Consider the following 14,767-nt stretch of genomic DNA (forward strand, 5'->3'; position numbering starts at 1 on the left):
AGGTTTATTTCTTGTAAATAAAACATTGTAGGTTTTGTTTTCTTAAACAATCATTCACTGTCTTTCATTTTATTAGTTTTTGTTTGATGAAATTTTTAAAAAATTCAAATAAAATATATTTGTTTCCTCTCACTGCCCTCCATCATTAAAAAGAAAAAGGAAAACAAAGCCCTTGTAACAAATATAGTCATACAAAATAATTTCCCACATTGATCATATTTTTAAAATTGTGTTTCATCTTGCCCAATTATTTCATCATCTCTCTGCCAAGAGGTAGGTTGTATGATTCATTGTAATTCTTTAGAATCACTGTTGGTCTTGGTGTTGATTAAAATTCTTGTCTTTCAAAGATATTTGACTTTACGATGTTATTATTGAATAAATTGTTTTTGTTCTGCTCACATTCCAAGTTTCTCTGCAAAATACCCCTTCATCATTTCTTATAACAAATCACATTCTATTATATTTATATACCAGAATTTGTTTAGCCAATCAATTAATGGGTACCTTCTTCATTTCTCATTCTTTGTCACCACAAAAAGTTTATATATTTTTAAAATTTTTTCTAGTGAGGCAATTGGGGTTAAGTGACTTGCCCAGGGTCACACAGCTAGTAAGTGTAAAGTGTCTGAGGCCGGATTTGAACTCTGGTACTCCTGACTCCAGGGCCGGTACTCTATCCACTGCGCCACCTAGCTGCCCCCTATTTTTGTACTTATGAATATAGATTTTCCTTTCTTTGATCACTTTGAGACATAGGCCTAGTAGTGGTATCACCGGGTCAGAGGGTATGCAGCATTTAAAAACTTTTTAGTCATAGTTCCAAATTGCTTTACAGAATGACTGGGTCAAGTCATAACTCCACTAACTGCATTAGTGTGCCCATTTTTCCATAACCCCTCTAATATTTGTCTAACTTTTTGTCAATTTTGCCAGTCTGATCATTGCAAGGTAATAATTCACATTTAAAATTATATGGGTGAAGTTTACATTTTTCTCCATTTGTGTCTCTAGAATTACTTATTTTCTAAATTGGGATTTAGATTTTTTTTGTTCCTCCTTTTCTTTTGAGATGGCATTTTGTTGCTACAATTGTTTTTTTTAAATCTACTCTAAGATAATCCTATTCAAAGTCTCACTTCCCTTTGATGATCTGATCCACCCTTAAACCATAACCCCTCTCCACTGGTCACCTTTCCTTCTAGTTTAGAAGTTTAAATTAATTTATTGATTCTTTTTACTTTCTTCTTTTTAATTATTTATCTAATTTTCCCCTATTTTCCATTCATTTTTATCAACGCAATTAATTTGAAATCATCCCTCCTCTCTAACTTCTTTAGGGTTTTTTTTTCAGTGTTTTTCACCTTTTTCTAAAAATATTTCTTTACCTTGTTCCCTTCATTTATTCTCTTCCCTTTCTGTAAAATTTTAAACTTTTATTCTTTGATTTTGTCATATTTATCTATTCATTCTTTAGTCTTTTTCTGTTTCTTATAGAATTAAAGCTTGTAATGGACTAACTTTTGAGTTCCCTCTTCTAAAATTTCTAGGTTATTGCCTAGAAATCTCCTTTATTTCTATTGCACTTCATGCATAGAAGTTTCTATTCATGTAGGAAATAGAAATGGTAGAAATACCCCTGTGTCCAATTCAAGCCCCTGACCTCCCCATGATCATTGCCTTTCCCATTTGCCCTAAAATCTTGCTTGTGGGTCCTTGTTCTTTCAACGTACTGAAAATTGATTGCCCCCAGTTAGTCCGATTTTCCTTCTCCTGATGCAGGACATTGTACATGGAAGCACAACACTCTTTCAGAAGAAGTGGTCTCCCTGTGCCCCAAGTAATTTCAGATTATACCCAATGTTAGGCCTCCAACTGCTATTACAGAATATCTTTCTTCCCCTCATGGAAATGTTCTTCATTAAGACCCCATCCCACAACTGAATTTCGGATTTCCCCCTTTCTATCCTCTGCTATCCCTCCCTTTCTCCTGCATCCCCTCTTGCTGAGAGAATGGAAGAGTTATTTTCACTTCATTGTTTACTGTTAACTTGATTAGGGTACATCACAATTCCCCTCAATTTTCTACCTCCGCTCCCCCCTTTTATATACCCTTCCAGTTTAGTCCCATAAAATACACTGATTGAGAGGCAGCCAGGTGGCTCAGTGGATAAAGCACTGGCCCTGGATTCAGGAGGACCTGAGTTCAAATCCAGCCTCAGACACTTGACACTTACTAGCTGTGTGACTCTGGGCAAGTCACTTAACCCTCATTGCCCCGCAAAAAAACAAAAAACAAACAAACAAAAATACACTGATTGACTTGTAAATAGAGTTGTGGTCCATGGTGTCTCAGGCCTGTTCCTCCATTATCCCTTCTCCTATTTCTTTAAGTTCTACTTTCATCTTTATGCCCTTTTTTTTAGAAAGAAATCTCTTAATGGTCCTTCTGTTATTTCTTTTTATTTAAACCCCTAGTTGTCTTGAGAGTTTTTCTTGAGAAATAGGATGATTATTTTGTTACTTGTGCTTTACTTGGTGGTTATATTTTTTTACCTTTCTTGTATTAGGGTGTTTAAAAGTTGAATAATCTGCTTACACCCGTTTTTTAAATTTGAGGTTGCATCTTGAGCTCCTTTGTTTCTGGGGATTTATTATTCCATTCTCTTCATTGGTTTCTGGTAGGTCCAGAATAGTCCTGTGTTCTTCAAATTTCTATTTGTTTATATGTGAAGGCCATTCTCCTTGTCATTTGAAGAATGTTTGTCATCGGAATTAACTTTAGCCACTATGTGGTCTTGGAGTTTGAAGGGAAGGGATTTTTTTTCTTGAGCTAATCTATGAATTCTTTCAATTGAAAGAAAAAGTTTAAAAAGACCTTAATTTCAAGTCAGAGAGTATGCATTGGACTTTTGCCCCTGCCTCTTACTACCAATGTGACATTGGGCAAATTGAATCACTTCTTTGGCTTTCAGTTTCCTTGCCAATGAAAAGGACTAGAGGACATCAGAGGTCCCTTCAAACTTAAATCTTTGAGCTTATAATAATAAGGCTGATTTTCTTATGTAACTTGTAAACTGGCATTGAAAGCAGTTACATACAAAGATTTGGAGTGCTAAAAATTTCTTGTGTAATTAATGTATCATTGGAATAAATGAATAACTTATCAAGGTCACTACTTTGAAAAACAACAACATTATTTCTATCTATAAGATCTGGAATAAAAAAATTCAATTAAAAAAAAGAAAAAAAAAGAAAGAAAGAAAAAACTTTGTCTTCTGAATTCAGAAGTCCTGGAAAGTTCACGGCATTCAGATTTGTTGACTTGTCATATTTTTCTAGAAAGTCTATGATCCTTAAGCTCTCTCTACACATACAGTCTTCTCCAGTGATGTTTTGCTTGTGTAGAGATCGTGTTCTTTTAACATAATTTCTTCTTTGCTTCTTTCCTTCACATAGGTATATTTGTATCCATCCTTATCAATTGTTGTCTTTTGCTTTTTTGAAGAGACTTGCTACCACAGATTGAATTTTTCTATTCAGCGTATTATTTCAGCTTTTTATTGTAAATTATTTCTTTGTTCTCTTTGTTCTTTCAAGATTATGATTCCTCTCTTAAACCAATCAGGGACACCCTTCTGTTCCATGCTATAGTTCCAATCCACAAGATCCTCAGTTTCATTAGTTTTTGGTACACTTTCCTTTGTCTTAAAATATTTATTTAGAGATGTTTACTATCCTTTACATGGCTTGGTAGTGATCTTTACTTCTGTTTTAATATCTTCCCTGTTGATTTACCTTAGTTTAGTCTAGTTTTTTAACTGAGTTTTTTTCTTTCTGAGATCTTGGGTTGTTTTAGTCTTTTTTTTTTTATATTCCCCTATTGTTTGTGTTGGGAAATTAACTTTTTCACTGGTCTTGGTCCCTGCTGAAAATAAGTTCTTGGAGGATGTAACTGGCCCTGACTGAATGTCAGTCCCCTTTTTCTTTAAGTCCTACATACCCCTGCACAACACTTCTTTCTTGTCCCCCGTTTCCTTAGTTCATTAGTTCTCTGTCTGAGAACTTGCCTCAGAGAGGGCAATCTATTCCTCGTGTACCTACTGCAACTTTTAGGTAGACAGTCGAAGTCTACTGTTTGTTGCCACAGAGTGGCGGGGGTGAGAACAGGGCTGGGGTGTGTTGGCAGAAACTGAAGCTTCAGTAAGGCTAGTATTGAGTTGGACCTAGAATGCAAGCCCATGGGTTGGGCTGTGTGCCCTGATAGAGTGTGGGGAATATTGGGGGGCAGGGGTTGTTGGTACTGAGTAAATATATTGAGAATTAGGCACTTTGTTCATTCATATGGCATTTACCTTTTTAGCTCTCTTGGAATCCTGACCTGAGGAAACAGCTGTAATTGCTCTACTGGTAGAGCATAATTTCGGGGGTGGGGGGGTGGGATTTTGACAGCAGAGACTATAGAAAATGTATAGTTCTCTATCTTGTTTGTCATGTCATCCAAAAGTTGAGTAACTAATTTTTTATGATAGAAAATATACTGCTAAAAAATCAGCTTTTATGCAAATAGATATGGTAGGTATAACTATATTGTGCTGAGATTTTTAAAGGTCTAAACTTTAAATTAGAGAAAAGAAACCCTTTAGTTACACATATATGCCTTAAAGATAAGGAATTAAACCCCCAGCAACCAATATACATCTGAGTAAACTAATTAGGAGAAAAGATCATTTTTTCCCACTGCAGCAGCATATTTATTGTGCATAAATCAAATGGCAGAGAATGTACAGCTCAGAAGAACCAGTACAGATTGTTTATACAGATTACAAATCTATCATTATTACAGAACTAAGAAGCAAAAACAAACTGTGGTTAATCCTCCTATCAGACCATAACACTATGGATCTGTAGCAAGTACCTTACAAGTCTTAAAATTGTAAATGCATTAAGAAAAAAACAACACTGAAATGCCTAATTTTAATGCACAATAAATATTTATGGTTTACGAAATTTTTAAAAATATTGTCTGCCACAGTCATACAATGTATATCCTGCACATGCAGTTTTTACATGTCAATAAAATTTTTAGAACCTTGTTCATGCTTTTGTGTCAAGTATTAGTTTTCCACTTTTTAATAGAATTATGTCCAACACCTCCCTAGAAAATTAATTTATGTAATATGTATATTTTTTAAATGTCTGGACCTGTGATTTCTTCAGTATTGGGAACTCCCAGTGGCGAACCTCCCAATGAGGTAACTTCCTCTACTTATACCTCATTGACAATTCGTAGTCTTTGAAGAGCTGACTGGGGTACTTGGAAGTTAAATGACTTGCTCATGTCAGATCACATAGCTTATATAAGTCAGAGGCATGACTTGAACACAGGTCTTTCTAACTTCAAAGCCAACTTTCCATCCACTACATCATACTGCTTCACAAGTAATAAGTATAAATAGTACATATTCTCTTCCCTGGGGAATTGGTCACATATTATGTAAGTATTGCATTTCAATGGCAAGTGTAGCTTCATAGTTCTGTCCTTATCTATTACCTTATGACATTAAGCATTGTAAATTTCATGATTTCAGCACCAAGGAGTCAAGAATATTGCACTAGAATGGAATTGTACTACATATTAGCAATAAATAATATCTGAATTTAATCACAACAAAACTATCACTATAAAACTAAACTTGTATTTAAATGGAAAGAATGATTTTGTAGAAAAACCTGAGTATACAATATTCACAAAACTAAGGAAGAGAAGTGGGCTTTGCAGTTAATGTGATTAACATTACATTGGAAGACTCCTTGTATATGTGATATTTTTTAATTAAAATTTATTTAATTTTAAATGTTCTTTTCAACAGAAGAGGTAGGTATATTTATACATATGAAATCTGTTAACAGACACTAAAATCAAAACAAGGAAAGCCTGATAAATTCAACATCCTCTCTTCTAACAGCATATAGATGTAACTGTTGATATTGCTAATAAAGACAAGAGACGTTTCATGTTCCAATCAGACAATAATTATAATTTTTCATAATACATTTCTGACAAAAATAGAAATAATCAAAGGCTACCTTTTCCTCACAAAAAATTGTTTCCCCACAATCATTTGCATTACCGGTTATTCCAATAACCTTTGGACTGCTAAAACATATTTTCTGCGATGCTTTCTTATATTCACCAACACCGGACTTCACCAAACACTTAAGAGTTTAGAGTCATTACCAGATTTTTTAATACCTAATTATAACCAAAAATGGCATGTTCAGACCACTTTAGCAAGTAATTTGAATTCCAGAAAGCTTAAGATTGTTAATATTACCATTATGCCTCAACCCAGAACATGGAAAATATTCCCTTTCAATTTAGGGCATGTAGCTGGTAATTTAGACTATAGGGTTGTTTGTGAGGACACGTGTATACTAATGTCCTCATTAAACATAGTCACTTTGTGATATGGCTCATCTAGTTGGTTCAAAAACCAACTTTAGAAGAAATTGCACATATGCACAAAAAGATTTATGAAAACTCCATTATTTTTTGCTAGTATTCTACTAGCAAAAGTTCTGTGAAGAACCTTGTGGCCTGAAAGGTAATCTTCCAAATAACAGGATGGTCCTTTAGTCTGGACAAAATTCAAAAGTTTACTAGAAGTCTTATTGTTAAAACAATATAAATAAACATCTGGGTGTCTTACCTAACACTTTAGTTAATCTAAAGGTTTAACTGGCACAGAGAGAGAAGGCTCCTTTCTCCCTATTCCAAACCTTCATTTGCTTGTGTTTTTCCCTGAAAATTTTATCAAATGGGAAGTTCCTCACTGTCAACAACAATTAAGGCCTGTATCAAGTTACTCTCCTTTTGCCTTTCCATTATGCTTCTTTTTTCCATTCTCCATTACTAGCTGCTTTTCCGATTTGCTTACACCATTTGCTGAAATACCATTTGTCGCTGCTGTTCGAGTTTTTGATGTCTTGGGGTCTTTGTATGTTTGATAGTAGAAATTAAGAAACAGAAAAATAAAGCTGATGGCATAAACAATGAGAGCCCAGTGCATCCATTTGGGGAAGGGGCAATCCGTATAAAGAGACAATGCTGTGTGTCCAATGGTCACAAAGAACTGAACCTGGAAGAAAAATGGCATAAAATAAGATTACATTGAACATGGACTATATAATTATCTTTTGAGAGCAGCATGGTTCAATGCAGAGAGCTGAATCTAAAGTTAGGGCATCTTAGGTTGAATCTCAGCTGTTTCTACTACCTCAGTGACCTTAGGTAAGTCAGATACAGCTGCTATGGGCCTTAGTTTTCTCATGTGTAAAATGAAGGGTTTTGATTAAGTGATCACTGAAGTCTTTTCTAGTTCTAAATTTATGATCCTAGGTATTTACCAACCTCAGAAATGAGTTTTGGGGATACAGAAACAACTTATCCACCTAGAGAAACACATATCTTTCAACATACTGAAAAAGTATATTACTAGTGCTATATTTTCCATTTTTATCAAAATTTTTGTCTGTAGCCTAATTTTTTTAGGCTGTTATAATTTTTTTTTCAGAGCCCAGAGCTATCTGTATTACAGGAATATACATAGCATCCTAAAAGTCTTAGTGCAGATTTAAGCTTTAATAGCTTTGGGGACTTTGGGAATAATCTGTATAACTAAAAACATAATGAAACAACATCATAGTCATTTCTTACTTAACAAAGGAGAGACAAATAAACATTTAAAACCCTTTTATGAAATAAATGGAAACCACAAAATTAAGTTCCAAATAGATCTATAAAAAGATCCTAAAAATTACCCCCAAACTCCAAAATCATAAATTATGAAGTTGTCATTTGAAATCATAACATTTTTTAAAAAACACACACAGTACTACTTATGCTGTGAGAATTAAAGCACAGGTAAACTTATGGAATAAATAAATTTCATTGAATTACAGAAGACTGACTTGTTAGGTATTTTGTAAAAAGGATTGATCCTATGTTATGTTTTGGATAAGCCTATTCAATAAATATTATGCTCCTACATAACTGATCCTAATTCTCCTTACGTTGTGTAAGTCAAGTTTTTCACTCCTAATGGTGCTATCTTGCAAAAAAATATTCTCATGATGTTATGAAAAGTATATTGAGTTTGTAGTTAAAGAACCTGGATTTCAACCCCATTCTACATTTATGACAATTTGAAAGTCATTCAACGTCCCTGGGTCTACTTCCTCATCTGTAAAATGATGAAGTTGAACTGGATGACTTCTAAGGATCATGGGAGTTAGAACTTAAAGGGACCCAAGAAAAAGTAAATTATTTCAAATGATTCCAAAATTCAACAAATATTTATTAAGCACCTACTGTGTGAGGTACTGTACTTAGATTCTGGTTATATAGAAATGAAAATAAAATGCTTAAACCTCCAATGGCAAAAATCAAGATTTTTTATTTTCTCCAGTTTCACAATGATCTTCATAACCAACATCACTGAAAAAAGGGTGTGTGTTTAGGTGTGAGTGTTTATGCTTTCACAATGAGAACCAGGTATAGGCTATGAGAAAAGGCATATACTCTCTATAATCTATATAGGATTTTTGTCTTCATTTCTTTTTTCTCACTACAAACTCAATATACAGACAAGTATCACAAAGATACTTGGATAATAGTAAACAGAATCTATATATCTATTAAAAACATCTCTGACACCAAAAGCTTGAAAAAACTACCTACAGCACTTTGATTGCAAACAAGTCTTTCACACCCAGTATTCTGAAAAGGTTGTGTTTCCTGTTTGGTTAGCTCAGCTGTTTAGCAACTCAAAGTAGAAATGAGTAGTATTTTAAGCTATGATTCCACTGATAAAATTTAATACAGGCTATGATTAAGTAAAATTATCATAAATGCCAAGCTTTGAAAAACAGCCATCAGGTTGGCTTCTAGATTTTTAGCTTGACTGTGGGCATATCCTTTGCTCTGGAAAACTAAAGGCTAAGTCCATATCCTAAGAGCAAATGACTCTAATTCTCTTTCCCTGTTTATATCACCATCAAAAGATGCTGGAGAAGAGACTGGCATTTTCTATAGCAGGTTTACTTGTGGCATCTGTTTATTCAACAAATATATGAATGGTTACCATTTGTAAGAAACTACAAGGTGTTGAGGAAGAGCTAGTGGTAAAAGTTAGTCCCTCACAGTTACTAGATCAAGGAGCTAATAGCAAAAAATTATAATACAGCAGAGTTATTTGGGAAGTAAGAACAAAGCATAATGAAAAAAAAAAACAGGGACATAGATGGTAGTCAAAGATACTAAAAAGTAACCTTGTCTTTTAAAAAAGAGAGGGGCAGGTAGGTGGCGCAGTGGATAAAGCACTGGCCCTGGATTCAGGAGGACCTGAGTTCAAATCTGGCCTCAGATACTTGACACTTACTAGCTGTGTGACCTTGGGCAAGTCACTCAATTCTCATTGCCCCACCAAAAAAAAAAAAGAGAGAAATGACTAATATGGATTTAATGTCATTCAAAAATTTAAAACACTGAATATATTAACCCTTCTCATCATTAAAAAGGATCATATTTTCCTAGATTTAGAGTTATAAGGGAACTCAAGGACAATTTAATCTAAGGATCATAGAATCATAGATCTAGAACCAGAAGGTACCTCAGAGGGCATCTAGTCCAACTTCCTCTTTTCATGAATGAGGAAATCGAGGCCCATATATATTGCCTAAGAACACAAAGGGAGTAGGATGGTAGAGGTATGATTGAAACATAGGTTTTCTGACTCCAAATCCACTCCTATTTCTACTGTATGACATTACTTTAATCTATTACATTGTTAATGGGACTTTAAATTGATACAAATTGGGGGGAGGGTAATCTAGCCATATACACTAAGTTGTAAATCTGATTATATTCTTTGACCAAGACTTTGGCATCTACAACAGTTTTGTTTCATTTTGCTTCACTAAATTACCATTAGTTTACTTAATTGGATAGCATTTCCTTTAAAGGTAATTGATTTTTTCAAATTTTAATTTATAATCATTAGTCATAGGTTATGTGCTTTTTAAAAACACGTATACAATTATGTATAAGTCTACTATTAAGCAGGATGCCCACATGTTATATCTGTCCTAAGTACCATTACTCATGTAAAGAATTAATTGTTATTTGAGGTTTTTATGACCCCATCTTTTGGCTAGAATTTTTTTTTTTAAATCTAGGCACGTGCACTGGCCTCTGGGGCTCCGCAAATGGCACGGTGCTCCACCCACTGCTTGTAGCCATCGCCATGGTGCTGGCACCTCATGTCATCACCACTCACTGACACCTACATTGGCTTGGCAAAATTATAATGATTGGAAGCCCAGTGAGGGCAGTCATGTGACTGTCAGAGCGGCCAGCCAATTAGCTGGGAGCTGTGTGTGGTCAGCCTGGGGTCTGCTGGGAAGTCGCCATTCTAGCTTGAAACTAGAAGGTAACAGGACACTGCTGTGTGTTCTCAGCTGATTCCTGGGCGGTAGTGTTGTTCAGGTTGTATAACTTCCCTGTCCCCATTTTATTTCCTTTCCCTTGATCCTACTGATCCTGTTTGTGTGTTTTTTTAAAAAGTTCGTTCTTGTTAAATAAATCCTGCTCTTTTTTTTAGGGAGGCTGTCTCCTTCCTTGCCCCAATATTGCAGCGAGCTGCTTAGCTAACACTCCCCAATTAAAAATTGGTCCCCACACTCATTTTTTCCCTGAGACAATGAGGGTTAAGTGACTTTCCCAGGGTCACACAGCTAGTGAGTGTTAAATGTCTGAGGTCACATTTGAACTTAGGTCCTCCTGAATCCAGGGCTAGTGCTTTATCCACTGTACCACCTAGCTGCCCCCAGGATCATTACTCATGAAGAAAACAATTTTCTGGTGATTGATATCATTATTCTACCCCTACTTCTCTCTTGGCTTTGTGTGTCATATTTATGAAATACATCTTAGATTATTAGATACAGTGATTTCATTTTACAGAAAGGTTAAAGACTTCTAAGGTTCAAAATTTAAGAAGTAGAAATGGGTCACACAAAAACTAAGGTGATTATAATGTTACAGTAAATTGCAAAGAAAAAAGTAAGTCTGGAAACAAAGTGGAAGTTAAGAAATAAAAAGTAATACTAAATAAGAGGAAGGCACAACAAAATTAATATGGTGGTGGGGGGATGAAAGGGAAGCAATGGCCCAAAAGAAAAATACAGGATTACTGAATGTTATAATTGGAAGGGACTATAGGAATCAATCTAATTCCCAAGAATACACCTACTAGTCCTATCTTCGAAAGGGATCAAAGAAAGAGAAAAAGGACTTATACATGAAAAAAAAATTATTTATAGCAGCTATTTTTGTGGTGGCAAAATCTAAAGGAATGCCTATCAATTGGGAAATATCTGAACAAATTATGGCATATAATGCCCAAGGGATTATTTCAAAGAAGACTGGGAAGACTAGTATGTACTGATTTGAAGTAAAGTGAGCAGAACCAGGAAAACAACTTATATAATAAAAAATTATACTGTAAAGATGAATAACTCTGACTCAAGAACTTTAATAAATGTAATGACCAACCACAATTCCAAATAACTCATAATAAGCATGCTAAATACTTCCTAATATAGAAATACGGGACTCATTGTACCAAATATATTTTTGGGACATGAATTTTTTTTTGCCTGACCCTGAATATTTGTTACAAATTTTTCTTTTATTTTTCAATGTGAGGGGAAGTAGGATGGAGAGAATATAGCTATTTATTCATTTAAAAAATTAAATCTAATTTTTAAAACTAATCTGATTCAATCTTCTCCTTGTACTTAAATTTCCTCATTTTTCAGAAGGTAAGTTACTTATCTGTGGTCACACAGCAAAAGAACTAGAACTAAAGCTCAAGTCTTTTAACTTCTATTCTTGGGTCTTTCCATTATGTCACTGGGGAAAGACAAAAGGAGAAGTAAACTAAGGGTTTTAAAATAAGACCACATTTGATTTAGACATGGAAGACAAAAAACAATTAATTAGGAAGGTAAAATAGATTTGATCAGAGACTTACAATTTAAAACAAATATAATTATACCTATACATATGCTTATATAAATGATGTTTTTAAAGGCAAAAGTTTTTATTTTTAAAAATCCTAAATGATACGGCAGCTAGATGGCGCAGTGGATAGAGGACTGGCCCTGGAGGCAGGAGGACCTGAGTTCAAATCTGGCCTCATACACTTGACACTTACTAGCTGTGTGACCCTAGGCAAGTCACTTAACCCCAACTGCCTCACCAAAAAAAAAATCCTAAATGCTAGTTTTCTATCCTAAACATGTGCCTTTCAGATAAGTGTAAAAGGGAGAACTGGCCCCTGATCAACTGACTGTTTGCACCAGGATATGATCTGTTCAGGTGTTAACTTAGTGGTTAATTTATTAAATATGAACACTTTTCACTGATGGAATTAGAGAGATAGGTTGGGATTCGCTGGCTGAAAATTAGCTATGCCTCTAGAAGTTCTATAAAATGCTGAATTGTCCAACTCTGGAGCCAGCCCAAGCTAGAACAAGGCTTGTGGAAGAGGCTCCTGTTCTTATACCTGAGAGAAGCAGAAGAGAAGAGTATTTTTCTGTCTGCCCTCCTCTTACTGGTCATGGCATTTTGAAGGTGAGCTACTCAAGCTGAAGGAGGTCTTGCATTCAGCAAAGAACACACACTTTCCAAGCAGACATAGACACTGAGAAGTTAACTAGGACAGTCACTTTTGTCCAATTTAAGTCCAGAAACAATTATTAAACACACAAATCATTGTGCTTTGCACTGGGAATAAAAAAAAAAGATACAACACAAACCATGCTCTCAAGAAGTTTACAGTCTAATGAAGTGAATGATACATTTATAAGCAACTGTTATCAAGAGAGTGAAACATGCAAAGGAGAAATTCCTGTAAAGTGCTATGAACATGCCTTACACTTAATATTAATTCAGTTAGCTAGACATGTGACTAAAAATTATGCTGTTGATTCTTGTGTACATTTTGTTATTGTTGTTGTTTTTGATTGGGCAATGAGGGTTAAGTGACTTGCCCAAAGTCACACAGCTAGTAAGTGTTAAGTGTCTGAGGCCGGATTTGAACTTAGGTCCTCTTGACTCCAGGGCCAGTGTTCTATCCACTGCACCAGCTAGCTGCCCTACTGCTGTTGATTCTTAAGGTCTGTCACTTAACAGTTTCTCTTATAGCTTAATGAACAAATTTATTTTCATGTTTGTTTCATGAACCATTTTTCTGTTTTGGGAGGAAAATATTATTTCTAATGGTCCAGTAGACATTAAAATGAAAGTGAACATGTCTATTTTGTCCACTGGATCCATAATAGGGAAATAACATTCAAAGAATCTCAACTGATGATGCAGTTGAGATGAAAGGACTTGTATTTTTTAAGACAACCTAAATCTAATTCACATGCTTTCCATTGAATAATATTCTCATTTAGTTTTCCAGAAGAAATTTAATAAATATTTTACTTACCAACTGCAATATGGTCAAGTATCGTTTCCACCACAAATATTTCTGAATCCATGGGCCAAATGCAGTTAAGCCATAATATGAATACATAATCACATGGATAAAAGAATTAAGCTGGGCTCCAAAAAATGCTGTTGAAAAACATAAGTAATAATTATGTTTAAATGGTTTGTTTGGTTTTTGCTATTTCTCAATATTATACGTTATAGCAACAACTCTAACTAGAATTTTCTTGTTATGAGGCTTTTATGGAAAAGAAGCAAGTTACTTTAAACAGATGCATGGAAGCTTTCCCATGAATTTATTCCAAATTTTAGGGTAAGTCCTGGTACAGTACAAATTCAGACTTATCTCCTATACCTTCTAAATATATAGAATTGTAAAATGATAACTATCAGAATAATGCTAAAAGACCACTAAATCACTCTAAAAGCCTGAAATCATCAAATATTAAATTATCTTTATTATATCTATCTAAAGAAGGAAAGTAAAAAAAAAGAGAAGTAGTCTAGAGTAGTAGAAATAACACTGAACCAAGTCTAAATAGTGGTAATTAGTAGGGACCATCATCCTAGAGGTGGACCAGACAGGAGACCCAATGCAGAGTGCTACAAATGGCCCCAGTGGAAGCAACCTAGGATGGAAAGGGTTGATGGATTCTACTTCCTTTCCAAAGAGGAAGAAGAAAAAGAGGGAGAGTGACAATTATTTTTCTTTCTCAGCTGCTAATGCTATTAAATGATTTTGCAACTGTTAAATCTGATGACCTTTTCTCAGTCTTCATCCTAGTTGACCTCTCCACAGAATTTGACACTATTTACCATCCTTTACTCCTAGATATTGTCTCCTCTCTGGGTCTATATGACAGTTTTCCTTCTACCTATAACTACTCCTTAGTCTCTTTTGCTGGGTGGTTATTCATATCATGCCACTAACTATGGGTGTAATAATAACAGCTAACACTTATACAGTCCTTTAAGCACTGCAAAATATTTTATATGCATTCTTTCATTTAATTCTTACAGCAATCTTGTGCTGTGAGTGTCATCATTGTCTCCATTTTATAAAGAGGAAACTGGGGAGCTCCAGTCCCATATCACCAACTGGACATTTTGAACTAGATGTCCAATAGACATCTCAAACATAACATGTCCAAAACAGAACTCATTATCCTTTCCTCAAAACCCACCCCTCTTTTAAACATCTCT

The 14,767-nt window shown here is 34.7% G+C and overlaps 1 protein-coding gene across 1 annotated transcript in view; it reads right to left on the reverse strand.

Moving 5' to 3' along the window:
- Window positions 1-722: 722 nt before the first annotated feature.
- The window catches only part of ELOVL4 (ELOVL fatty acid elongase 4), a 64,104-nt gene continuing 50,059 nt past the window's right edge, over window positions 723-14,767 (reverse strand). The window contains exons 5-6 of the mRNA XM_043962559.1: window positions 13,563-13,690; window positions 723-7,142 (exon numbers count right to left, since the gene is read on the reverse strand). Coding sequence (XP_043818494.1) covers window positions 6,867-7,142; window positions 13,563-13,690 — 404 coding nt within the window. The 3' untranslated portion in view covers window positions 723-6,866. The remainder of the gene's footprint in view (window positions 7,143-13,562; window positions 13,691-14,767) is intronic.

Source organism: Dromiciops gliroides, chromosome 4 (assembly GCF_019393635.1).
Source record: "Dromiciops gliroides isolate mDroGli1 chromosome 4, mDroGli1.pri, whole genome shotgun sequence".
Classification (NCBI taxonomy): domain Eukaryota; kingdom Metazoa; phylum Chordata; class Mammalia; order Microbiotheria; family Microbiotheriidae; genus Dromiciops; species Dromiciops gliroides.